The 25,644-nt window shown below is 44.4% G+C and overlaps 1 protein-coding gene across 3 annotated transcripts in view; it reads right to left on the reverse strand.

Annotated features, from left to right (window-relative positions):
• LOC6555459 (dynein heavy chain 10, axonemal) overlaps positions 1–25,644 on the reverse strand; it is a 36,184-nt gene that overhangs the window by 1,940 nt on the left and 8,600 nt on the right. For all 3 annotated transcript variants that reach the window (XM_015153542.2, XM_026984025.1, XM_026984026.1), the window contains 28 exons: positions 25,300–25,591; positions 25,064–25,222; positions 23,767–23,919; positions 23,122–23,340; positions 22,916–23,050; positions 21,305–21,726; positions 21,052–21,247; positions 19,804–20,037; positions 19,297–19,402; positions 18,799–18,919; positions 17,710–18,454; positions 17,125–17,652; positions 16,475–16,633; positions 15,980–16,090; positions 14,490–15,320; positions 14,277–14,369; positions 14,039–14,199; positions 13,633–13,957; positions 12,035–12,223; positions 7,658–8,451; positions 7,232–7,596; positions 4,867–7,172; positions 4,171–4,242; positions 2,997–3,462; positions 2,778–2,920; positions 2,215–2,545; positions 2,018–2,149; positions 238–449 (listed from right to left, as the gene is read on the reverse strand). In XM_015153542.2, coding sequence (XP_015009028.2) covers positions 238–449; positions 2,018–2,149; positions 2,215–2,545; positions 2,778–2,920; positions 2,997–3,462; positions 4,171–4,242; positions 4,867–7,172; positions 7,232–7,596; positions 7,658–8,451; positions 12,035–12,223; positions 13,633–13,957; positions 14,039–14,199; positions 14,277–14,369; positions 14,490–15,320; positions 15,980–16,090; positions 16,475–16,633; positions 17,125–17,652; positions 17,710–18,454; positions 18,799–18,919; positions 19,297–19,402; positions 19,804–20,037; positions 21,052–21,247; positions 21,305–21,726; positions 22,916–23,050; positions 23,122–23,340; positions 23,767–23,919; positions 25,064–25,222; positions 25,300–25,591 — 10,000 coding nt within the window. The remainder of the gene's footprint in view (positions 1–237; positions 450–2,017; positions 2,150–2,214; positions 2,546–2,777; positions 2,921–2,996; positions 3,463–4,170; positions 4,243–4,866; positions 7,173–7,231; positions 7,597–7,657; positions 8,452–12,034; positions 12,224–13,632; positions 13,958–14,038; positions 14,200–14,276; positions 14,370–14,489; positions 15,321–15,979; positions 16,091–16,474; positions 16,634–17,124; positions 17,653–17,709; positions 18,455–18,798; positions 18,920–19,296; positions 19,403–19,803; positions 20,038–21,051; positions 21,248–21,304; positions 21,727–22,915; positions 23,051–23,121; positions 23,341–23,766; positions 23,920–25,063; positions 25,223–25,299; positions 25,592–25,644) is intronic.

Below are 25,644 nucleotides of genomic sequence, written 5' to 3' on the forward strand. Positions count from 1 at the left end.
AGGGTGGAATCTACCATCCCATGTCTTCCAGCTCCAGATCCAGCTACAGCCCATCGTACACATTCAAATTTGGACATTGTTTGCTTGGTCGCCAGCCAAGTTGGCAAATGCATAAACAAATGCGAAATGCAAAACAAGGCTGAACGATTTATGTGCGGCCTCTATTGACAGCCATATACGACTAAATCCCCCATAATCTATCCAGTGCATGTATATATCCTTAATACTGTTAGTTACCTTGCGGAGCAGCTCCAGCGTCTTCTTGATCCGCACGACCAGCAGATTAAAGCGGTCCAGCTCCTGGAGCAGCACCACCCCGGTGGGTGACAGGCTCATCTGGATCTGTTTGCGGATGCGCCACGTCTCAAAGGCGGGAGGCAGCTTCTTCAGTATGCCGGCTGCCACCGAGTCGATGAAGTCGTCGCGGCTGATTCCACCAGTTCCCTCGCCTGGACGCAGCGTGCACCGAAAAAAGAGAGAGAACGTCAGTGGAGGATTGTGGTGCTGGCAGGTGTCGGGACAAAGGCAAGGAAAATGCCGCAGTAATATATGCAGGGCCTGTGGTTTTTCCATTTGCCCTCTTTTTTTCTGCCACGTCCATTCTCCTCCCTTCATTTCAGTTGATTTTATTAATTTTACCCTTTATCGGGCACCCAAATAGAATTTTTTCGTCCTCGCTTTATTTTTTGTTGAAGTGTCAATTAGCAAATACTAAAGCTCATGAATATGCAAATTATTGGAATTTTACTGGGAGCTACTCAATAGGTTTTCGAGCATATTGATGTTTACCCTTTTGTGGGTTGAAACTTTGCTTTGACTAACGAATTAAAAATTTACTGGTATGCTCAACAGTAATCTCTAAAACAATGGAATTATACAAGAGTCAAAAACACTGAATTTCATTTTCCTATTCATGGTAGCGTTTTAAACATTCCCTGCAGCTTAACTTTTTTGGTCAATCGTATGTCCTTGCGTATCTCGATTGAAATAAAATGGTTAAACTCGATTTTTAATCAGTGGAAATATTTGTTCTTATTATTACTTTTATTTACACTAAATGGAAGGGTGGCTCTTCAGTTTACGCTGAATACTTTACCAGGATTGACTTCGGTCGGTGGTGTCCACTTGGTCACTTCGTGTGTGCGAATATATTTTAAAAAATATTCCAAATTGTATATACAATTATTTACAAGGCCACACATATAAAAAATATGCATGTTTCTGAGTGGGTGAATTAAATTGGGGGGCTGGCAGTTGGAAAGTGCACACTGATGGCGGTTTTAACACGTTTAAGTCCGTAACGCAAAATTATCGACTTTGGTGTGACATTTTTGCCATTTTTTGGTACTTTGGATGGCGGTTGGTGCGGTGAGGTTTGAACTCGATTCGCTGCGATTTGCGGCAATCCGATGAAAGTGAGTGAATACCAGTGGGATTGGGAGTGAGGATATATACATACATCTGCACATATATACCTATATAGGGATATAAATACATATGCCCGTGCACTGCCCTCCAATCTGACCCGACCCATGTGGGCTACGTGTGCGGTTCTATTTTAATTTTTAATGTGTGCATTGCTGTTGTGCGCCGGCAATAATGGCGCATGCAATAAAGTTAATTGCAAAACCGCAACTAATTAATTAAATTAAATTAAAAATTCAACATGCCAAAAATACAACATTGCATAGCAGAGAGTGTGCCGGAATGAAAATCAACAAGATAAAATGTAATAAACGGCTGACAATTGGCACACGTTGCATGCAAATTGAACCATTTACCATTGGCCATTTACCATGGGTGGCCATATCTACATTACATTATTATCATTACTTTTTCCGATTCCGCTTCGAATTATCGGCGGATAGGCGTATGGGACAAGGCAAGTGCGTTTGATAATCAGGATAATATGTGGGTTTTTTGTGCGGGATGCTATCTCTCGAGCAGTTGCGCCCGCGGCTGTACGGCGGTTAAACATTGGATTGGATCCGACCAGGAGCCGACTTCATCCACTTACCCGTCTGCGGCTGCAGCTCAATCAAACTGTTCCAAATGTTGCGTGCCGCCATTGTGTAATAACCGATTTCCGCGTTCGGATGCAAACCAAATACATCCGGCTTGTTGACCAGCGGCAGTTTGTCGATGTGCGCTGTTATCAATGCATTACATATGTAAATAGCTCGGGAATATGTCCGCCCACTGCCCATCGCTCACCTATGTAGTCCTCTTTCAGTATGGTCTCCTCATCCGGCAGGCAGTAGTCCACATTTTCGTCCTCATAAAAGTGGAATACCTTAAATTCATCGAACAGGAAGTCGCCCATGTACTCGTTCATGTAGCAGTTGGTTATCCGCCGGTCGAAGTCATCGATGACCCGTCCTCCATACATCACCTCGCCAATTAGGTATTTCAAACTGTTCCACGGAATTTTCCCAGTGCCACATCGTGTTAGATAAGTGCGCAGGATTTCGGTGCACACCTCGAAGTCCGTGTCGTTGAAATCGTACGCTATGTTCCAGCCCAGTTTGTCGTACTTGCGACGCTCCTGCGGATGGGAAATGGTTACACAAATTAATCGCGAGTGCCTCCAACTAGACGATCAATATCAATTTGCTGCAACTACTTCTGCTGCTCCATCAATTGTGCAACTTCACTCTGAAAAGCTTTCAGCAGCTAGAAATTAAGAGATTAATAAATAAACAACTCCACACACTCGACCAGCTGGGTTCCGTCTGTAAATAGCGATATCTACGGCTCACTATAACTGGTCCACTTACTTGGACAACGGCGTGAAAGAAGGCCAGCACATAGACCAGTGGTCGGAAAGCCACATGAGAGCAGCTCTCGAGGCGCTCCTGACGCACTTTGAAGTACGTGGAGCGCAGATTGAGCTTGAGTCCATTGGGTGGCTCAGTGACCACTGCGAAAGTAAAGATAAATTGTAAGAATACTCAGAAAGAAATGTACTATAGTAGTATAAGAGGTATACACTTTACCCTTTAGAGACTTCTGCAGAATGCCAATAGGGAACGTGGGCGTGGGATCTGTGGTTATCCACAATCTAAAGTCCGGATGCGGATTTTCGATGCGATCCAGATACTTTTCCAGCTCCCGGACGAACTTGATCAGTAGGTGTCCATTCTGCAGCATAAGCCACATTCCCTGTTTGACGGCACCATCCAGGAGTCGCAAGGCGGCCTTCTCCTGACCCTGTCCCAGCGAAATGTGACAGAAGTTGGACATGCCGACTATTGAATCCGCCAGTTTGATCAAATCATTTGTGGGATCCGACCCGGCACTCAGTACAAAGCACACGGGAATCGTGCTGGAGGTCTGCTCGTATATGGCAGAGAAGCTCACCACCGGCGGCATGATATAGAACTCATCCATCGTTTCGACGATGTATTGATTTATACTCCTGAAGATGCGATCCACGCGGAAGCAGCGCAGGAACATTAATTTCTGTGGGGGAGATGGGCGAAATCCCTGGGCTTTAGACATTTTAATACACACAAATGACAATGAGCCGACGACAGCTCGTCATCAGTCCTCCATAGTTGGCCAGTAGCTGCTCCATTGTTGCTATTGCTGTTGCTCTTGGGTGTTGCCAACGGTTCCTGCGGTTTCGAGCACAACTCAAGTGCAAATTGGGCTCGCTTCGCTTGGCGCTGGTTTCAAGTGCGACTGCGGGCGCAAATTGCCGCTCATCTAATGGTTTGGAAAATTGATAAAATATGGTAATGCACACAGACACCCAAGGAGACATCCATATATAGGAATACTGCCAGGCATGCTGGCTGACAAAAACAGGCTGCTAATAACTTGAGAGGAAAATGTGCGCCAAAGTTGCAGGACGTAGCAAAAGTCTAGTAAAACTAAACGCCCTCCCCCCCGAAGTGGTGTCCTTTTGGGCATGGATATGGATAATGGTGTGGGTATGGAGATGGGTTTGTGCCTGGTTTGTACATAATAATCCACTAGAAGCGGGCATAAAGTACGAAATCCAATAACGCTCAATGGCAAACGGGCAAGAGCAACAGCAACTACTCAGAAGGAGCATCTGAGTAGGGGTCTGAGTTGGAGGAGCAGCTCCTGGCCGGGACCACTCGAAACTGAAAGCATGCAAAGCGAGTGGATGGATATACAGTAGCGGCAGGACGCAGCACTTGCCTGGAATGCATTGCATTTGATGTTGTAGTCGCCCGGACATGCCACCTCCTCAGGATTCTCCAAGTCGAACCACTGCACGATGGGCAGGGCCCAGGACACAGGACCGAGGACCGAGCACCAAGAGCACAGGACCAGAATCCACAGCACCCAGTTCATGGGCATTCGGATGACGATGGCGATGGCGATAAGTGCAGGCAAAATGAGCGTCGGCAACGGAACGGAAGTCAGTGAATGCCACATGCCAGTCAGAATCAGAATCAGAAGCAGTTTCGTTCCCATCGACCATCCGAGTCCAAGTTGTTGGGTTGTTGGGATGTTGGTTGTTTATTGTTGTAGGGCCATCGTCGTTGTTGTTGTGCATTTTATAGCACCGTCCACAGAACAGCAGTAGCAGCAATTTGATAACGGCATCGGAGTTGACGTTGACGTTGAAGATGATGCACCCAAGCGAGCAGCGGGAAAATCGGAAAAGAAAATACAAAAAATATGGAAAACATGAACATTTAACATCGTACGGCTGAACCTCCATTGAGGTTCAAAAGCTCTGCATTTTGGGTGGTTAAGTTACGTTTAAACTGTACTTTAAAGGTGGATTGCCCTATTTTATGTTAAATATTAAAATAATTAAATGAACTATGTTTTGGGATGATCATAAAGGTGTGTATAACGCTAGAAATTAGCAAAAGTCCAACTCACATCTTTCCATTCGGCAAGGAAACGACCAAAGTGGTCTGGTAGGGTGCCGAAAGTATCTGGGAAATCGAAGGCCAACTTCAGCAAATCCTCCCAGCTTTTGTCACTCAGCCATTTGCAGGGATTGGAGCGCTCGCTCTTGGTTAGAGCAATGCTGCCCTTAATGAAGAAGTCCAGCTCTGATTGCAGCAAAATGCCGTCCCGCTGGGCGAGTTTAGTGGCGATTTGGAAGGAGAAAAGCAGCTTATGCCGTTCAAAGATGCCCGTGCAACCGTAGCAGTAAACGTTTTCCGTAAGCGTTTTGATTATGTTGTTTAACCGCTTGTTGAGACTAGCATCCGGCACAGCCTTTCGCAGGGAGTAAACGAACACATCCAAATAGGCGGCCAGTGCATACTGGTACATGCTATTCACTGTGGCCATGTCCGAGAGGGCAAAGAAAAGTACAGCTCCACGCTTGGCTGCCGGACGGTATCCATTACGGAGCACCTCAATGTCCGCCGCCGTATCCGCGGCCAGTTTTAGCTGTTCCATGACGACGCCTGCCTTAGTTTTTGTGTTTTCTAGGGTTTCAATCAGTTCCACATTGTCCAACATGTTGCCCGTCGAGGTGGACAGCTCGCGGAGCAGTGAATCCTCCAACTGCTGCAGCAACTGCTTATTCTCGCTGGTCTGGGCGATCAACGACTCACGCTGAGCCTCAAGATCTGGACGCTCGGTGCCCACTACCACGCTTAGTAGCTGGTCTTCCAAACCTGTCTGGGTTACCGTGTAGTTAATAACTAGTGCCTTGGCATAGACTGCGGGATCGAATTTAGGGTTGGAGAACTTGGTGGTTAAGTAGACTCGGAAGCTGGGATCCCAATCCACCTCCTTGTCACCCAGCATGACGAACTTGCGACCACCCTGAATGCGAATGTTCTTTTGCAGAATATCGTCAATCACTGGGTCTATATAATCGTCCACATCTTCGAATAGTACAGGCGTTCCGTACATAATGGCCATCTCCAGCTGCTTGAGGAAGTCAGAGTCGCTGAATGAAAGTACTTTAAGGTTATTCCTGAACTCCCTTTTGCGGATCCACTGTAACGCCTGCAACTGAGGATCAATGCAGAGTGGAAAGCGCGAGGCGCGCATGGTGAGGATGCCATTTTGGACGGAAAGCTCGTCGGGCGGCAATCCCTCATTGCTCCACTGGGAGATCTCGACGTCGGTGGTGAGGTAACCATCGATTTTAAATGGTAGCTGTATGGGAATTCCCAGCGACACAATGTCTTCCAGCCAATCGTCGAACACCATCGCCTTGCGGAACTCCCAGGTAAAGGCGCCCGTGTAGGCCAGAAATGACGCACTGATCAGGCACACACCCACGCTGTCGATAAGCTGCTGTCCCAGGCTAGCCATCTCTTTGCTCCAGCGGATTAGCTCAGAGGTCAGACCACTGATCAACTTGTCGGAGGCAATCAGACGACGCTCCGCCTGCTGCATCATTTCAGTAAGGGCACGCATCTGTTTCATAGAGGTAGCATAATTCTCGTTCAGCTCATTCAGCTTCTCCTCCAGCTTTTGGATCTCTCCATTTAGGTGATTGAGAAGCTTAATCTGTACTTCTTGCTCTTCGACAAGGAAGTCCAAGCGTTCCTTCTTGGGCTTGACCTCTTTATATACATCGAAGAAGCCGAGCACAGCTCTGACAAATCTAAGTAATCCCGCTCCAGCAACGGATATCTTCGCCATATCCTCTAGGTTTCCGGTCTTCATATGCTGTCGGCACTGGGTTATTTGCTTCTGCGTCAAAGCCTCGCAATCCATTTCCATCAAGCTCTTCAGGAAGTTTACGTCGCTCATCATTCCTTTGGCACTCTTCCAGTTTATCTCCTTGTAGCCCTTTAGAATAGCCACGCATTCGCAAACGACTTGCACGGCAGCTGGTGGCGTGGCAAAGGATCGGATCTCAGTGATCTGAGCCTTTTCGAGTTGGGATAGAGCCAATCTGGCTTCCTCCAGGGCCGGCATTGCCTCTGCCAGAATCTCCTCGGCTTCGTCCTTTTCGATAGCAATCTGTTTGCCCTTAATCTCCACCTCAACCGACTTTTCCGATGCCTCGGCCTTCTTGACATTTGCCTTTTGAGTGGACGACTCGATAGTGACCAACATGGCCTCGCACTCTTCGGAGGCGACAGCCACGTTCTTCTTTTGCTCCGTGACAATAATACGCAGTTCGTCGATTTGCACAGAAGCTTCCTCGATTTTTTTGATGCCCTCACCGAGTCGCGAACGTTGCTGGGTAATGAATTTGGCCTTTTCCTCTGCATACAAACATTCAAATATAAATAGATATTAATTTTCCAATTGTTGTTCCACGTACCCAATAATCCTCTATAAGTGTTAATATAGTCCAAGTAGTGTTTGGGGGTGACAAAATTGTTACGCCTTAGTTTGGCCAGATAGTCCTTGGAGTACTGCTGTATTGAGGTATGGACATGAACCACATGCTCCACTATGGCCTCTCGATGGCTGGCCGGAATCAGGCGGTGCTCGGTCAGGAAGAGCTTAGCCACCGCGTACAACGCCTGTCGGGGCCATGGGAACACCCAATCGATGTAGGTACTGCCAATGAGACCCGGGAAATTTCGACACCGATTGCGAAGCGCATCGCCAGCCGGGGACATACATAGGACCACGTGCAGGTTTTCTGCACAGGTGCGCAGGAAGTAGCCCCAAACAGCGTCTCTGTGATTGAGGGAAATGGGATTAAGCCACCACGAATGATGGTTAATATTCTGTCACTCACTTGGATGCCGAAACTCCATCCTCTTCGGCGAACTTGCGCACTTGATTGACAATGCCATCCTTGTCTTCATCAGGGAACAGGGCTGGCACTTGGCCCACTGTCAGGATATTGTTGATCAACTCCAGGAAGCCCTCTTCTGCTACCTGGGCACCCGTAAACAAGAACACGACCTTCTTTCGCTTCACGCCCGCTATGGTGTAAAGGACCTTTAGATCTTCGCGGAACGCGGCCTCATTGTAACCACGGGAAATAGTAATCTCGAAGACATCGCATTCGGCGGCAAAGGCGGCCAGACGAGTAATACACTTCTTGCCACTGCCACCGACTCCAATAAGCAGCACATGTCCGCGATTCATACGCAACGTCCGATGGACGCGGGTCAGATGCTCCAGACAGTCCTCGAAGAGGACCAATGTCATCTTTTGTTTGCGTTCGCAATATTCCTCTAGGATCTCCGTGAAAAGGAAGTAAACAGAGTTGTAGTCCAACAGATCCTCATATAAGCGAGCCTCAGATTCATTGGTAAAATTGCGGAAATCTCCAAAGAGCAGTGGATCGCGCAGGACGTAGTCCTTGAGCGAGAGTATCACCTGAGGTGCCTCCTCACCCTCCTCCTCCTCTTCTCCCTCTTCCTCTCCCCCATCGAAATCACCCTTGGATGGCTCATAGAGCAAGCGAGCCTGTGCCTCTGCTTCCGCTGCTTCTGCATCAATAAATCCATGCTCCTCCTCGAAAGATGGAGGAAACCGTTCGGCCACTTCCAGGGCCAGATTTCGACGCACATTGGCGATGTCCTGGAAAACAAGAATACAGAAATAACAAGATAGTAGAGTGAAAAAAAATAAATTTCCAAATTTGAATGTAGATTTTTAGAGAATTGCTCCAGAAACATAGAGGTATGCCACTTCAAAATCCGATTAAGATAATTTGAGTTGTGGATTTTAGAACTTCAGCATTGGGGACATTTTTGAAGTTCTACAAAATCTAACATCAGAAAAATTACAACAAAATTTTGAAAAAATAAATTTCCAAATTTGAATGCAGTTTATTAGAGATTTGCTTCAGAAACATTTAGAGGTATGCCACTTCAAAATCCGAATAAGATAAGTTGAGTTATGGACTTTAGAACTTCAGCATTGGGGACATTTTTGAATTTCTACAATTCCCATCAATTTCCCATCAGAAAAATTACAAAAAAATTTTGAAAAAATAAATTTTCAAATTTGAATGCAGTTTTATAGGGATTTGCTTCAGAAACATTTAGAGGTATGCCACTTCAAAATCCGAATAAGATAAGTTGAGTTATGGACTTTAGAACTTCAGCATTGGGGACATTTTTGAATTTCTACATCATAACATCAGAAAAATTACAAAAAAATTTTGAAAAAATAAATTTTTAAATTTGAATGCAGTTTTATAGAGATTTGCTTCAGAAACATTTAGAGGTATGCCACTTCAAAATCCGATTAAAATAAGTTGAGTTATGGACTTTAGAACTTCAGCATTGGGGACATTTTTGAATTTCTACAATTCCCATCAGAAAAATTACAAAAAAATTTTGAAAAAATAAATTTTCAAATTTGAATGCAGTTTTATAGGGATTTGCTTCAGAAACATTTAGAGGTATGCCACTTCAAAATCCGATTAAAATAAGTTGAGTTATGGACTTTAGAACTTCAGCATTGGGGACATTTTTGAATTTCTACATCATAACATCAGAAAAATTACAAAAAAATTTTGAAAAAATAAATTTTTAAATTTGAATGCAGTTTTATAGAGATTTGCTTCAGAAACATTTAGAGGTATGCCACTTCAAAATCCGATTAAAATAAGTTGAGTTATGGACATTAGAACTTCAGCATTGGGGACATTTTTGAATTTCTACATCAAAACATCAGAAAAATTAAAAAAAAATTTTGAAAAAATAAATTTTTAAATTTGAATGCAGTTTTATAGAGATTTGCTTCAGAAACATTTAGAGGTATGCCACTTCAAAATCCGAATAAGAAAAGTTGAGTTATGGACTTTAGAACTTCAGCATTGGGGACATTTTTGAATTTCTACATCATAACATCAGAAAAATTAAAAAAAAATTTTGAAAAAATAAATTTTTAAATTTGAATGCAGTTTTATAGAGATTTGCTTCAGAAACATTTAGAGGTATGCCACTTCAAAATCCGAATAAGATAAGTTGAGTTATGGACTTTAGAACTTCAGTCTGGGGACATTTTTGAAGATCTACAACATATAACATCAGAAAAATTACAACAAAATTTTGAAAAAATAAATTCTTTAATTTGAATGCAGATTTTTAGAGAATTGCTCCAGAAAAATTTAGAGGTATACCACTTCAAAATCCGATTAAGATAAGTTGAGTTATGGACTTTAGAGCTTCAGCATTGGGGACATTTTTGAATTTCTACATCATAACATCAGAAAAATTACAAAAAAATTTTGAAAAAATAAATTTTTAAATTTGAATGCAGTTTTATAGAGATTTGCTTCAGAAACATTTAGAGGTATGCCACTTCAAAATCCGAATAAGATAAGTTGAGTTATGGACTTTAGAACTTCAGCATTGGGGACATTTTTGAATTTCTACATCATAACATCAGAAAAATTACAAAAAAATTTTGAAAAAATAAATTTTTAAATTTGAATGCAGTTTTATAGAGATTTGCTTCAGAAACATTTAGAGGTATGCCACTTCAAAATCCGAATAAGATAAGTTGAGTTATGGACTTTAGAACTTCAGCATTGGGGACATTTTTGAATTTCTACATCATAACATCAGAAAAATTAAAAAAAAATTTTGAAAAAATAAATTTTTAAATTTGAATGCAGTTTTATAGAGATTTGCTTCAGAAACATTTAGAGGTATGGCACTTCAAAATCCGAATAAGATAAGTTGAGTTATGGACTTTAGAACTTCAGCATTGGGGACATTTTTGAATTTCTACATCATAACATCAGAAAAATTACAAAAAAAATTTTGAAAAAATAAATTTTTAAATTTGAATGCAGTTTTATAGAGATTTGCTTCAGAAACATTTAGAGGTATGCCACTTCAAAATCCGAATAAGATAAGTTGAGTTATGGACTTTAGAACTTCAGCATTGGGGACATTTTTGAATTTCTACAATTCCCATCAATTTCCCATCAGAAAAATTACAAAAAAATTTTGAAAAAATAAATTTTCAAATTTGAATGCAGTTTTATAGGGATTTGCTTCAGAAACATTTAGAGGTATGCCACTTCAAAATCCGAATAAGATAAGTTGAGTTATGGACTTTAGAACTTCAGCATTGGGGACATTTTTTAATTTCTACATCATAACATCAGAAAAATTAAAAAAAAATTTTGAAAAAATAAATTTTTAAATTTGAATGCAGTTTTATAGAGATTTGCTTCAGAAACATTTAGAGGTATGGCACTTCAAAATCCGAATAAGATAAGTTGAGTTATGGACTTTAGAACTTCAGCATTGGGGACATTTTTGAATTTCTACATCATAACATCAGAAAAATTACAAAAAAATTTTGAAAAAATAAATTTTCATATTTGAATGCAGTTTTATAGGGATTTGCTTCAGAAACATTTAGAGGTATGCCACTTCAAAATCCGAATAAGATAAGTTGAGTTATGGACTTTAGAACTTCAGCATTGGGGACATTTTGGAATTTCTACAATTCCCATCAGAAAAATTACAAAAAAATTTTGAAAAAATAAATTTTTAAATTTGAATGCAGTTTTATAGAGATTTGCTTCAGAAACATTTAGAGGTATGCCACTTCAAAATCTGATGAAGATAAGTTGAGTTATGGACTTTTGAACTTCTGCCTTGGCACATTTTTGAAATTCTACAACATCACATCAGAAAAATTACAAAAAAATTTTGAAAAAAACAATTTCCAAATTTGAATGCAGTTTTATAGGGATTTGCTTCAGAAACATTTAGAGGTATGCCACTTCAAAATCTGATGAAGATAAGTTGAGTTATGGAGTTTTGAACTTCAGTCTGGGGACATTTTTAAGTTCTACAACATTATAACATCAGAAAAATTACAAAAAAATTTTGAAAAAATAAATTTCCTAATTTGAAGGCAGATTTTTAGAGAATTGCTCCAGAAACATTTAGAGGTATGCCATTTCAAAATCCGATTAAGATAAGTTGAGTTATGGACTTTTGAACTTCAGTCTGGGGACATTTTTAAAGTCCTATAACTTTATAACATCAGAAAAATTATATATATACATATATATATATAAAATAATATATATTATTAAATTATATTATATTTTAAATATATATATTATTTACTTTATTTATTATTTAATTTATTATTATAATTGGTATTCAAATTTAGTAATACTCACATTATCGGCTATCAGGCGATCGCATATGATCCTGGTGTACTCGTTGCGCCACACCCTAATTAGGTCCCTCAGGCCCTTGAAGCAAGTGGGTTCGATGAGCAGCAGTCCCGCAAAGATACGCGACAGATCCTTCAGATTAAAGATGTAATGGAACTTGGAGGGCGTTGGTGGCAGGTCCACAATCACGATCTGGAAATCAGGAAGCAATTAGCATAAGCGAGCCTAACCAGACAATGGTCCATGTAACCAGTGGAGCTCACACACCACAGTCCCCCATGGACACACACAAATCAATTTTATCTCGACTTGCAATATGCGTTCACAAGGGTCGCAGGAAGGACTTTTCCCGCCCCCTTTTAGGGACACTGCCAAGTTGCTGAATTTACAGCCATTATCGAGTTGCAGTCGCCGCACCAGGAGCGCGCCCTTCTCAGAAACGGCAATTCTATTCAAATAATTCATTTCACTCCATTTCGTGGCGCATTAATATCCTTGCCCTGAGTGTGTAAAGAAGACATACGAACTAGGAGCTCCACTTGCCCGGTGGGCGCCGGACGGACAGGGAGAAGGGCAGGTGTAAGTAAATCATTTTTTCGGATATGGAAGGGTGTGCTACCAGGCTACGCTGGCTGCTTGTGGCAATTGCGGCGACAAATGCATTTTTATCTGCACGCAATGAAATGCGATAATATTTTAGTGTCAACAATTGTTAAAAGGACCATAAACTAATGCTCCGGACCCGGTGCCACGCCCACAGCTGCGAAAAGAGCCATCTCTCTACAGTTCAATACTTGAACATAATCAAATTTCGACCCGGCCAAGATATTCCGGCAGAGATAGGCAAAACGAGCACTGAGCAGAGCAGCAGGACCAGATACAGATACATCTACATACACAGCCACACCCACAGTCGGGGGCGGAGGCCCAGATACAGTCAACTAGGCAGCCGTCGAGGCGGGTGACCATTGTGAGTGGAGTGGTTCTGGAGCGCAGTGGATTGGTGGTGCAAGTACGGGTGAATCGTCTACGGCGACTACGGCACTGAGTTGCACTCGAAAAACCAATGGAGCAGCTACGAGATTGAGAACAAGGACGATGGAGAGGACGACGAAGCCCGACGTCGTAGTGCATTACAGACCATTGAATAATTTCCATTTCCATTGTACAGCGAGCCAGGGGGTGGTGAGTGGTGGCGTGGCAGGAGGTGAGCGGCACAGCAAAGCAGATTATGAAAAATTGTCGTTATTTGCATATGTAAATCGAATTTCATAAAATTTGTGAGAGGCCTTAAAGCATTATTCAGGAATTGATTTCTTCTAGTGAATTTGCACTGAATGCAGTCAAGGTGTTCACTGATATTGAAATAAATTCAACCGAAGGCAGATAAATAAATGCAGAACAATAAGTCTATATGGGTGTCAGAGAAATATCTGAAATGTCATAAAAATGCACTCCATAAACGGTATTCTTGAGGCATGAAATTTGAAAGCCATAAAATTTGGTAAAGTCGAGTTCTAAATGCGGCTTTAAAGGCGTAATTTATATAATACACTCTTAAATATAATCTGAATAAGCTTTAACAACGGGGTTATACTTACCTTGAAAAGTTTTAATGTCATATGGACAATCATGTCGGCTATAAGCATGTACTGCGGCTGGAAGTTCACAAATTGCATATGGCCCTTGAAGATTGAGGAGTAGATCTGGATGAGGGACTCATCGTTGGGGAATATGATGTTGTAAGTGGAGAACATGCTGATAAATCGGGGATCCACCTCGTTCCGACCGCCGCCCGCTGTTCCCATGGCTGCGTAGAAGGTCAGATCCTTAAACTTCTTCCAGTTGAGATCCTTGTCGCGGTCGTACATTCCGCCGCGTTCGAAGAATAGCTTCAGCAGGGCAATTGGCTGCTGAGTGCCATATCTGCAAGGGTGGAAGGTAAGCGAGATGAGATGGAACCGGAATTCGTTTCGCTATCTTGCTGCCGTAACGACGTGAACTCACTCATCCACCTGCGGCATGTTCATGTCATCAATAAAGCAGGCAATTCTCTTGCCCATCGGAGGCCCGTACGTATCCTTGGTGCGTTTCTCCACGGCCGCCTCCAGGGTGTGCTGCACATCCAGCGATGAGGTTCTCGATGAAAAATTAATATTGAGTATGACCTGAAAGGGATGCAAAAAGGATGGGGTCGCCATGTTAGCCGGGAACGCGACGTTTGTCAGAGAGATTTTTCAATTACGTTGACACTCGGATTGAGATTGCGCAAATATTGCATGATGGTAGCCGTCTTTGATGTACCAGCCTCTCCCACAAGCAGAACAGGTCGTTTGATCTGTAAACGGGATTGGAGTTGGAGTTCAAGCAACGCAATCGAAATAGGGACAAACATTAATAAGGCATCTCCCCAGAAGCTGGGAGTAATGACATTCCCAAACATCCAGGCACCACTCACCTCACTCATCAGACTGAGAGTACGATTTGTACGCGTGTTGTCCACCGTGGGCACCAGGATCTCACTGAACTTCACTTGCGGGTCGTGCGTGTACGGCACCACCACCCACTCCCAGGCCTTCCAAACGTTGTCCTTGACGTCCCAGAAGTAGTCGTACAGTGTGGGCTTGCTCTGCGGAAACTGTCCTCCGGAGGCGGGATTCTCCGGCGTGTCCTGCACTAACGGAAAGCCGGATATGCGCTTCATATACTCATCAAAGACAGGCTGATGCTTTTCCACCAGACAAGCGCCCATGGAACCATAGACCGCCTGCAGGAAACAGCACTCCAGACTGTCTGTATTGTAGGTCTGTAGCACCGGCTCATCGTAGTTCTTACTATCCATAGCGTAGTTGGGCAGGAGGGCGTCGTAGAGGTTGCAGAACTGCGTCACCATGTTCAGGTCCGTTTGCATTATAACGAGCTTCAGGGGATTACCCTGAGTAGTGCCATCCAAGCCCTCCAGAATGAAGGCTATGGACTGGGTGATGATCTTCTCAAAGAAGTCGTTAAGGAGTTCCCGCTGAGGCTCCGGCCGGGTGAGCACCCACCGCTGCCAGAACGGACTGTATCGAAGATTTTTCGGATCCACGTACACCATTCCGGCTCGGGAGACGGTAGCTGGAGAGGCGTAGTTTAGATTGCCCACCTCGAAGAGCAGGGCACAGTAGTTCTCCAGACGGATGCGCTCGCCGTTAGCCAAAGTCAGCAGCTTGTTATCATCCATCACTGAGTTCATGTTTTCGATCCACAGAGCATCCACATCTCCATCGAAGCAGGCGTAACGTCGCTCCTGTCGGTGAGTTGGCATTGGGTTGCATTAGCCTAAGTGCGTTACTCAACGCCTGTCACCCGAGTTCTCGTCGTCACCCAATCGCCCCCAGTCAAGCTTACCACCCACGAGTGATTACTCTGCGGAGCCGAATGAATGAGCTTGGCTTGGATACGAAACTCTGCAGGGATTCGCTCAATAAAAAATTGACCGAATCTCATGGAAATACTTTTTAGTTTACCCTAGCCAGTATTAGAGTCATGTTGAGGGTTAGCTAGGAATATAACAACTGATTGCCATTCGGTAAGAATTCGAAATATCAACTAATTTCATCTAATTAAACTAATACCTAGCAAATATATGTAAGTACCACCTGTTACATTTAATTTATTTTTTAAGAAATTACGAATTTCTAACAAATCCATATACCCCATGTAGAGTTTTTATGCAATCCCGGCTTATTACTGTATGAACGCGATTTCCGCATGAATGATGCGGCGCAACCACCAAGCACCTGCATTTGAGCCCGAACGCGGAGAGACATGGAGCGTGGTCGTTGGCGGATGGGGAATCGCTGATGCTGCACTTTAATTCCCGGCGGGTTGGCACCCGCACCTGCCCAGTTGTTTGCCATTGGAGCCCCCTAATCCCACCCAAAAAGGAAGCCCCTTTTTACGTACCTCCCGCTCGATGGGCTTATTCATTTCACGAAATATATTTGAAAACAATCCATCAATCCAATCCCTCGTTTCCATATCCAAAAAGCCGTATAATTCAATCACGGAACAGGCCTGCAAATAAAAATATGATCATAAACATGACCGAATACACTCAAATGATACTTTCTTAAAGCTTAATGTATGCACAGTAATAAAGAATGCTTTGGTTTTGTGTGGACCAAAGCCTGATTGCTTCGGAATTGCAGTATCAATGTTTTTCAATATTTCATGGAGTAATTACAGTCCATGCAATTGAACAATTTCACAAGCACTTAACAACTCGGATTTGAAAAAGCAAAATGCGAAAAACAGAGAGAAGTGCAATTTGAAGACAGGACGAGGCCAAAGGACATGCACCTAAGCTCATAAAGGGCGGAGGAAACTAAAAGTGCCCGCAGGAGGAGGCAATTTGTGCGCTTGTCTAAATTTGGGGGATGGAGCCATGGGTCCACTTACCTTGGGGTTAAGCACAAGGCACTTGGTGGGCAGGCCCATGTGGGTCTGCGCCTTGACCAGGGCATTTATGACGACAGTTTTCCCGCCACCTGTAGGGCCCACCAACATGGTTGAGTGCCTGGTCATCATGGTCTCGTACATTTGCACTACTTTGTCCTCCTGCCAGCCAGCCAGAGTTTTTCGAAAGGACGATGAAGGCGTTGCCATTGTGGGGATTTAGTTGTCATAAACGGTGTTGCCCGGACGGGAGGAACCGAGCCCGGGTGACATCGCATGTCCAGCAGTTGTCCATTTCCGGCAGGAGGTGGCCGACATTTGCGCAACATTTTGTTTGATGAAAGTGGCAAGGATTTTGCCAGGAGTTCGAGAACAGCGTGCATGGAGAAGAGAAAGAAGAAATGGAAAATTGTATTAGTGAAAATTGTCAGCAGTTGTTGGAGAAGCAAAGTTGAAATTGGACGTGGGTGGTGGGTCACCGTAGAAGCCGGGGCAAAATGCTTTGTAACATTTCCTTCATTTGCGATTATGCGACATGGCGCAATTTACAAAGTGTCAAAGTGATGGCCGCCAGGAGGGTGACCCGGCTGACTATGGGTTGTTGCCACTGTCAACACGGCAGTGACGGTGCACAAACCAGTGGACAGACGCACCTGATCGGGCAGCAATATGTAGCCATCGTTGACCAGCACATGACGCACGGCGGCATTGAAGTCCGGATAACCGATGCGGGGGCAATCGATGCCTGGAAACAGATCCTTGATGAGTCCCAAAAACAATGGTACATCCTCGAACACGAATTTGGGAAAGTTCATGTCACGCAGCACTCGCATCAGGACCACTGCCTCCGGTAAATCCTCCGATTGCCGCTTCATCACGCCAGCCATTCGCAGCACGGAGTTGAGAGATCTCAATCCCCAATCGTAATGGCACTGCTTTGACAGCTGCGCCTGCGCCAGGGAGTACAAAACGGTCATCTTCTTGGCCAACACCTTGGCGGTAAGGAATCCATCAGAGAACAGAGAAATCAGACAGATCAGCTCTAGATCGGGTTTGATGCAGGTCACTGGCCGGAACAAAGCCTTAACGGACTCGGGCAGCTCCGTGCGGCCAGCGTAGCCAGGATTCATGGTCACAAACACGCCGCATTTGGGATCTAGATGGATCTCAACCCCTTCAAACTAATAAAAAAAAAACAATATTAAACAGAGTGAAAGACTAATCTTCTGAATACATACCACAAACCGATCCAGTTTCCTTATCAAGCCGTTTCTGATGGTTTGCAACTGGGTTGATATCACACTGAGCACCGAGATGTCGATACGATTGAATTCGTCGAAGCATCCCCAGGCACCGCACTGAACCAAGCCAGAAAGTATAGTGCCCACTGCCCGGTAGTCCATGCCCTCGCCGCAATTGGTGACCACACAAAGCAGGCCCATGGCCTTGGCCAGATCCTTAACCGTCTCCGTTTTGCCCGTTCCAGCTGGTCCAGCAGGAGCACCACCCAGATTCATGAGCAGTGCTTGGGTGATGGTTAAGTAAATACGATCCGTGAGGGGTGTAATAACCAGGCGTCCATTAAGACCCATGTACTCGTAACCAAAGTCAAAGCTTCCGGAGCATTGGAGCACATGCAGATTATCGTAGAACTTCATCCAGTAGAAACGGAGCTGACTTTCCCAGCTGAATTCGCTGGCATCCAGGACATTGTCCCGCACAAAATTGTCAATAATGTCCCTCGCATGGACATCCACTGTGCACTGGGCCTTGAACTTGAGTCGATCGTTGCGGGAGAGATTGGAGCGCACCTTGAGGACCAGTTCCTCGATCTGGTAGTTGTTCTTGCCCAAGAAATCCTTCATTGCCCGCATATTACCATGATTTTGGGCCTGGTCGAAGGCCTCCTCCACCTCAGCCGTCCACCAGACTTGACTGGCAGCCAGCCCCACCATTCCCTGGTAGTTCATTAGCCAGTCGGGCCTGCGGACACAACAAAGTCGAAATCGAAAGTGCCCAATGACTGTCAATTTAATACAATTGGCCATAAATATGCCAGGCCATGCGCCCCACGGCTTAAACAAAATAATAAATCGCGCGAAATGACAAAATTATACAGTCGCGAGCGGAGTGGGAACTGGATGAGAGTCGGAGCAGTTGACTTCCCGCAATGTAAATCGCCGGCCATAAAAGGAATTGGCTGCCGAAGTGTCACTCTGGTACCCAGCCAGGAGTCACTTTGCCTTCCCCACCAGAAGGATGCGAAAAGGAAGCGGAAGGACAGGGGCATTAAATATGTTTTATGCCCAGCTGACGGTAGCACTTACCTTGAAATTTGCAGATCTGTGCCAAAGTCGTAGATGGCCGTCTTGTTTATGAAGCGGTTGGAGCGGCGCATTTCGTCCAGGACATCGTTCATCCAGTACTCCACGCGTCCTGCTGCCCGTGCTGTTATTCATCGCCCCCGGAGGAGGAAGAAGCAGGCGAAAAGAAAAGACAATAACCGCATAAATAAACCCCAGTTGCCAATATCAATAAGTGTTATACAACAAACAATAAAGCAACAACAATGGCAGTAAGAACAGAGGAGCAATCATCCCCAGCTTGGCTGATGGGCCCATGCCCGTACCGATGCCCATGTCAATGCGCTGCGATGCGGTACGATGCCAACTGCGACTGGCTTCAAATTAATTAAAAGAAATTGGCCAGCCGGCAGGCAGCAGACAATATTGCCATAAAAAAGTTCAATTTTAAAATTGGCAATCAGTGCGTGGATGCTGTATTGCCCCCAATCCGTTTCCCGAACGAAATGGAGCAGTACCTACCAGAGTTCCGGAACTCCATGACCTCGCCCTCGCTGGAAATCATTCCGGTAACAATCGTCTGGCTGCCCTCCTTGACCAAGCGCAACGACTTGATATTGTCGTACATCTGAAAATTGCAAAATCAATGCAAACGGAAAGGGGCAGGGAGAAGAAAAAATATATATATTATTTATAAGCCAAATAAATTCATAAAAATTTACCACGGCTCAAGCGTTCCAAAACGAAACGAAAGCAGACCCATGCATGTGTTGCAGAAATTGGCGTAATATCCGCCATGGACATTGGCCAGAACGAATAAACAGTGACATTAACTTTTATAGCAAGACTATAGTATATACATGCATATGTATGTGTATATATACCCACACGCCCCGTTGTACATAAAAATAATGTCACTGGCAGTTTGGCAAATCTGTTGTTGTCACCACCAAAAGGCAGCACACCCACCAACTTGAAGCCAGTTGCTGAACCCAAACCGAATCCAAACCGAACCCACCCGATACCCACCTTAATGATGTGGTTCTGCACTGCAGATGGCTCACTGCTGCCCAGGATGGAGAGCAGCTCATCGGTGGATATGAAATAGAAACGCGGAAAAATGCGACGCTTCGAGTCCAAATATTCGTTTAACGACTTCTGACAATTTTCCAAGCCAATGCCCAGGCCCTGTATTTCCACTAAGCGACCGGGTACTGTGCAGAATGGCACCACTAACGGATTTTTGGCACAATCGACCATGATCTGCAACGAAAGATGGAGCGAAAGATGTAGCAGGGAGCAGGAAGAAGTAAGCCGGAACCAGGACACGGCATCGCCACTCGGGGCAGTAAATTATTATGAAAGGCAATGAGCGCAACGACCAACCCAAATACAATCAAACATATTAGACGAAAGTGGGAATGGTTATAGTGTGTAAGACATGGTATTTCGTATACTCTACGTTTTTCTGTTAGGATTATAATTTAATCTTTCAGCAGTACCAACTAAGAATGTATTTTATTCATGTTTCTAAAACAATCATTGATTCAGTTTAAATTTAATCCCCAAAGTTTATATAATACTTACACTTAAAAGCCATCCAAGAATGAAAGTTTGCATTCCAGCTGTGAAACTAACTCAAAGCAATACTTCAATTGTGTAAAATAATTTTAATCCTGAGTGGCACTACAGCCCAAACTGAAGGATCTTAATTCGGTCAAGTCAAGTGAGAGGCCCTCCCATTCGAGAGTGTATGGAACTTAACACGAATGTCGAGAGCAAATCAAAATAATAAATCATTTCACAAATGGCATCAAATATGGCGGCAAATGTTGCAAATGAAACGTAAAGCAAACGAAGTAAGGAATCCAGTGGTTGGCAAGGTTAAGTGAAGTTAAGCGCCAAACACAAACACAAATCTATCCCACACACGTCCACTTGCACACCGGGGAACGAGGAGAAAGCAGTCGGTAGTGGAAGGTGAAAGTGCTTGGCATTTGTAAACACTGCTCGGGCTAACGTTGCGTATGTGTAATGTGCTACGGCTCCTGGGATATCCTGGCGTATTTCGGTGTGTGTGTGTGTGCGTCTACACAATTACGCATACACAATAGCAGTCGTTTGCATGCGTATTATGTTTACCGTTAAGTAAGGAGTCGCCATACTGTCGGCACACATTAAGTCAACCCAAATAAATTGTAGGCAGACACTAAGTGTGCGTTCCAAATAACCCAATAGCTACATAGCCAGAACCAGCAAATACCACGGATTACTCACCCTGCGATACGACTTGTCAATGTCATCGAATTTCCGCGCCTCCTCGGGCAGCTGGGTGCGAATGTCGCCGCCAATGAATATGCCCTCCAGATAGAGCCACTTGCGCTGCACCACCAACCACTCGTCGATGATCTCCGAGATGAGGGCCAAAGTCCGCTCCCACTTGTTCACCGTCTCCAGAAAGGGACCAATGAACCTGGCAATACACGAATAAATACACCAATAACTAGGGTTCTTTGAATGGGATACTCACTGACTGGCTCCCATCGACTGCAGATTCATGGCATTATCCTCGAGTATCTGCATGATCTCGTCCACAGGACCCAGCACCCAGCCACGATCATCCGATCCCTTGTAGTGCTTGAAGGTCTTGAAGGACATCGAGGCCCAGGTCTCGATGACAGCCTGGACACCCCGTTCGATTTGCAGCTCCTTGATGGCGTTCGTCAGGATCTGCTCGGCAATCTCCTGGTACTTGTGCAGTTGCATGGCGAACATGTTCTCCAGCGTGAATCGAGCCGGTGACATGTCGAAGTACTGACCCGTCTTGTCCATCAATTGCAGCCAGTGACGCTCCCTGAGAGCCTCGTGTTTGAGGCTAACCATCAGTGGCACGGTGCCCTTGAACTGCTTCATGTGAATCTCCAGCTGGACGCCAACGGGCAGAGTGCGCACCTGGAAACGCAAAAGTTCCGGTTGGTTAGCGGGGTGTAGATGGTTAGTTAGCTGGCTGAAAATCAGCTGAAACAATAGTGTGGTTGTTGCCTGTGGTTGCCCCCATTGAATTATGACGAACGCGCATCCTGCGGCCCGTGGTTTTTTGGTCTCGGTCATGTTTTAGCTACCAACTCCCATCGTTGCCATCATTGCCGTTGCTGTTAGCCAAAAAGCGCAGTCTGTTTGCACGCCGGGCTGCCGTCCATTTGTTTGCACATGCAAAATGCACGGCACTCCGGACCATTCAGGACATAAATTGAAATACCAACAACAGGAGCAGCAATGCAGCTCCACTGTCAACAAGTTTGAGTGTTGGAGGGAGCTGACATGGACAGCCCGCTGGCATTTTAATTATTTTCAATATTGAACAAATTGATTTACATTCTAGGACGCTGATTATGTAGAGCCTTCCAGTAGTTGGTGCTTTGGGGACTGGTTGCCGAAATTATGCGCGATAAAACTGCATTAAAATATGTGCGTGTCGTATGATTATATTCAAATTTGTTTATATTAATCGCGGTGCTTTTGAAATATTTGCCATACTAATCTTCTTTACGCTAGAGTTATGATGCCAGAAAGCCAACCCCACCTAGACTTTCCACCAATGCTTTTGTGCCACCCCATTCGGGGGTGCCACGCCCACTTCATTTGTATGGGCGATGGGCGAAAAGTTTTGGCTGCAACAAACTTTTAGCCCGGCCAGCGAAATTCCTCAAAAACTTGTTAGTGAAGTAAATAAATCAATTTGTCATAATCAGTTTAGGTGCAAAATTTTGTCGCTGCAAGGCGTGGCCAGAAAATTCTCATTTCTTGTTTAACTAAAGCTTTGGAGGAAACCTCATGGAAAGCCATAGGTATGAAAAAGGGAAATACCCAGCAAACGGGTGTAATGGGTTTCCCCCATCGCACACTTTTGGAAATTCCAGATTTTTCTAATATTCTGAGATTTTCTTTTGAGTTATTCAAATAGTCCGACATGCTTGAGCGTAAAAGTGGCATCATAAGACGCCTTTAACAGTGAGTTCACTGTTCAAAAGTATTTTGCTTTTGTTGTTTCAAGGCGTTCTGTAATTTTATGAAAATCCAAGCAGGCCGAAAAACTTTGTTTAATTGGCAAAGTTTGCCGCGCCCCGGAGTAAAAGCTTACCGCCTTGGTAAATTTCCGGAACTCCTTCAGATAGCTCTCAACGCCCTCGGTCAGTACATTGGGATCCAGATCGGCCCACAAGGTCTTGCCCCATCCTTCGCGAGCGTATTTCTGCGCCTTGTATAGTTTGTACAGCTGCCAGGGGAAGGGATTTGAAAATATGTTATGAGCAAGCAAGAATATTTATTAAAAAGAATACTCTCTACCTGCTGCAGTCCCTCAAACTCGGTTTGCACCCGCGCAAACTCATGGTAATCAACCATGGCCATGTCGAACAGTCGCTCTGCATTGGCCAACTCCTCGCGTCTTGATTCACGTTCGGCTATTTTCTGGCCATACGGATCCATTAGGCGCACACCTCGCTCCAGTTCAGGGCCCACAGAGCCAGGTCCGTTCTCGTCGTAATCCTTGATAAACTCGGCCAACTGTCGAGCAAATGAAAAAAAAGGTTAGTGCAGCATAAAGTAGCAGTGGGATTGGGATTGGCAATGGGTGCCCTCTGAACCACCCAGCCACCACATCCGTCTGTCTTGCGCTCTAATTCAAATGATAAACACTTCAAGTTAATTCATTTTACGCTGACGACAGCAGCGACGTCGCCGCTAACAATTGACAATAATGGTTGAGCGCGCGGAAAAATCCAATTAAAATGCCATTGAAAGGAAATAATAATGGGAGGAAACAAAACAGAACTGCAGAGAAAGAACGCAAAATAGCGGAAATGCAAAGTCGACAGCGCAGCCTCAGCATCACCATCAGCCTCAGCCTCAGGCTCAGTCTCAGCCCTAATCCCATTGCCACAACTCGAAAGGGAAGGACCTGCGGAACTTCCTTTTCCTTCGACAACTTACATCATCGCAGAACTCATCGATTTCGACGGAAGTCATGTCGGCGAATTTCTGCTTAATTGGTTGCAGCTTCTCATAGCGAAACAAGGCCGATAGGAAGAGCCTCTTCCAGCGCTTCTCCAGGTGATGGGCCATCAGCATGTCCTCGTAGGGGAACTGGAATGGCAGAGACGAATTAAATTGCAAATACAACGCACATAAAAATTAAGCAGTGCCCTTCAATTATGGCTGAGTGCAAATAATAATCATGAAAAGTGCCGAAATTCACTAACGACCAGCGAAGCGTGGTGTTCCATCGCTTCTTCCACCCTACTTTTTTTTTAACCCACATCCAACAGTCCACAACCCGAAGTGGAATAAAAAAACTATAGCATAGCTTTCAGGGCCACCACCGCATAAATTTTCATTTGGCTTTTCCCGGCAATTGCAACGCCAATACATACAGGTGAGGTCAAAATTGTAGCTAACAGAGAATCTAAGGTAACACAGTATCTTACATATGGTAGGGATCACCAATTTTAATTATTTATATAGACACCATTTTATAAAAGTAGATATTTCGATAGAAAAGCCTTGCAAATCCTTTTATACACTTAAAATGGAAGTAAATCATATTTTAAGCTCGATTGAAATATATTACCATTTCATGGCTTATATGCCCAGAGCTACTCTCTTAGCCCCAGCTGTATATATATTACACTGTGCCTGTGTGCGGGCGTATGCATTCATTCGTTCATTAATTTATATAAAATGCAAGTTAATTCCTTTTTGTCTGCCCAGAGCTAAGCGACGTCGCCGCCGCAACGGAATGCCATCAATAAATGAACGGACCGAAGCGAAGCGAACGGATACCAAAATGGCCTGCACACACACACAGATCCGGATACGCAGCATTGGTCGGGTCCGGATCCTAATCTGGACTATGGAGCATGGACTGTGGCTCGGATAGTCCTGTTGCTGCTGCTGCAGCTGCATTTACGTAACCATTTGTGCGGTGGCTGCGCCAAAAAGCGAAAAGCCATTTCCAAATGGTCCTGGCCAGACCGACCGCCAAATATGCATATGTAAACAGAAATAGAAACAGTGACAGTAGCCTCAGTCCAGCTCTGCTGGGATTTCGATGGGATTTTTGTAAAACTGCTCATTTGAATACACAAATAAGCGCGCCATGGTTGGCAGACTTAAGTAACTTTCATTAAACGGAGGGGATGTACACATTTCAGAAGGATTGGATTAGAATGGGAAGCGCTCACGAAAAAACTGAGCGGAAGGGTAACAAAAACTTAATGGCGATTCTTACCATAATTTTGTGTTCGCTGAGAATGGTAAAGGTCTCCTGCATTTCATGGATTTTCTGCTCGTTTGACAACGTCGACGACTGCACCGTACCAATCGTGGTCATGACCAGCTTGAAGTCCTCCAGCTCGCGTGTGGTCTTGTTGAGATTCAGGCTGAGGGTCTGCCACAGATTTTCACAGATTAGGAGGGATGTTTGTATGAGATGTGTTTGTGGAATCTTGAAGAATCCAAACTCACTTTGATTTCGTTACGCATGGCCCTCATGTTATCGTTGACATGGCGCAACAGCTCCTCGCCCAATGTGGTGCACCAGTCCTGGGCATGTTGCGTTATGCTTATCAGCAAGGGCTCCAAATTTATGCGCACACACTTGATGTCCTGGTACTTTCGGGTGTTGGCCAGCGATTCCACAATGGACGAGTAAAATGTAAATTTCTCATCGATTTCAATGAGCGTCACCTGTTTTTCCAAGAACTTCTGGCAGATGAAACTCTTCTCGAACGCCCACAGATTGAAGTACTTGCGGAATCTTTGGCATAAAGTGCATTAATTTGAATTTTTCTTTCCACAAATAAGGCTTCT

Source organism: Drosophila erecta, unplaced genomic scaffold (assembly GCF_003286155.1).
Source record: "Drosophila erecta strain 14021-0224.00,06,07 unplaced genomic scaffold, DereRS2 tig00000000-arrow-pilon, whole genome shotgun sequence".
NCBI lineage: Eukaryota > Metazoa > Arthropoda > Insecta > Diptera > Drosophilidae > Drosophila > Drosophila erecta.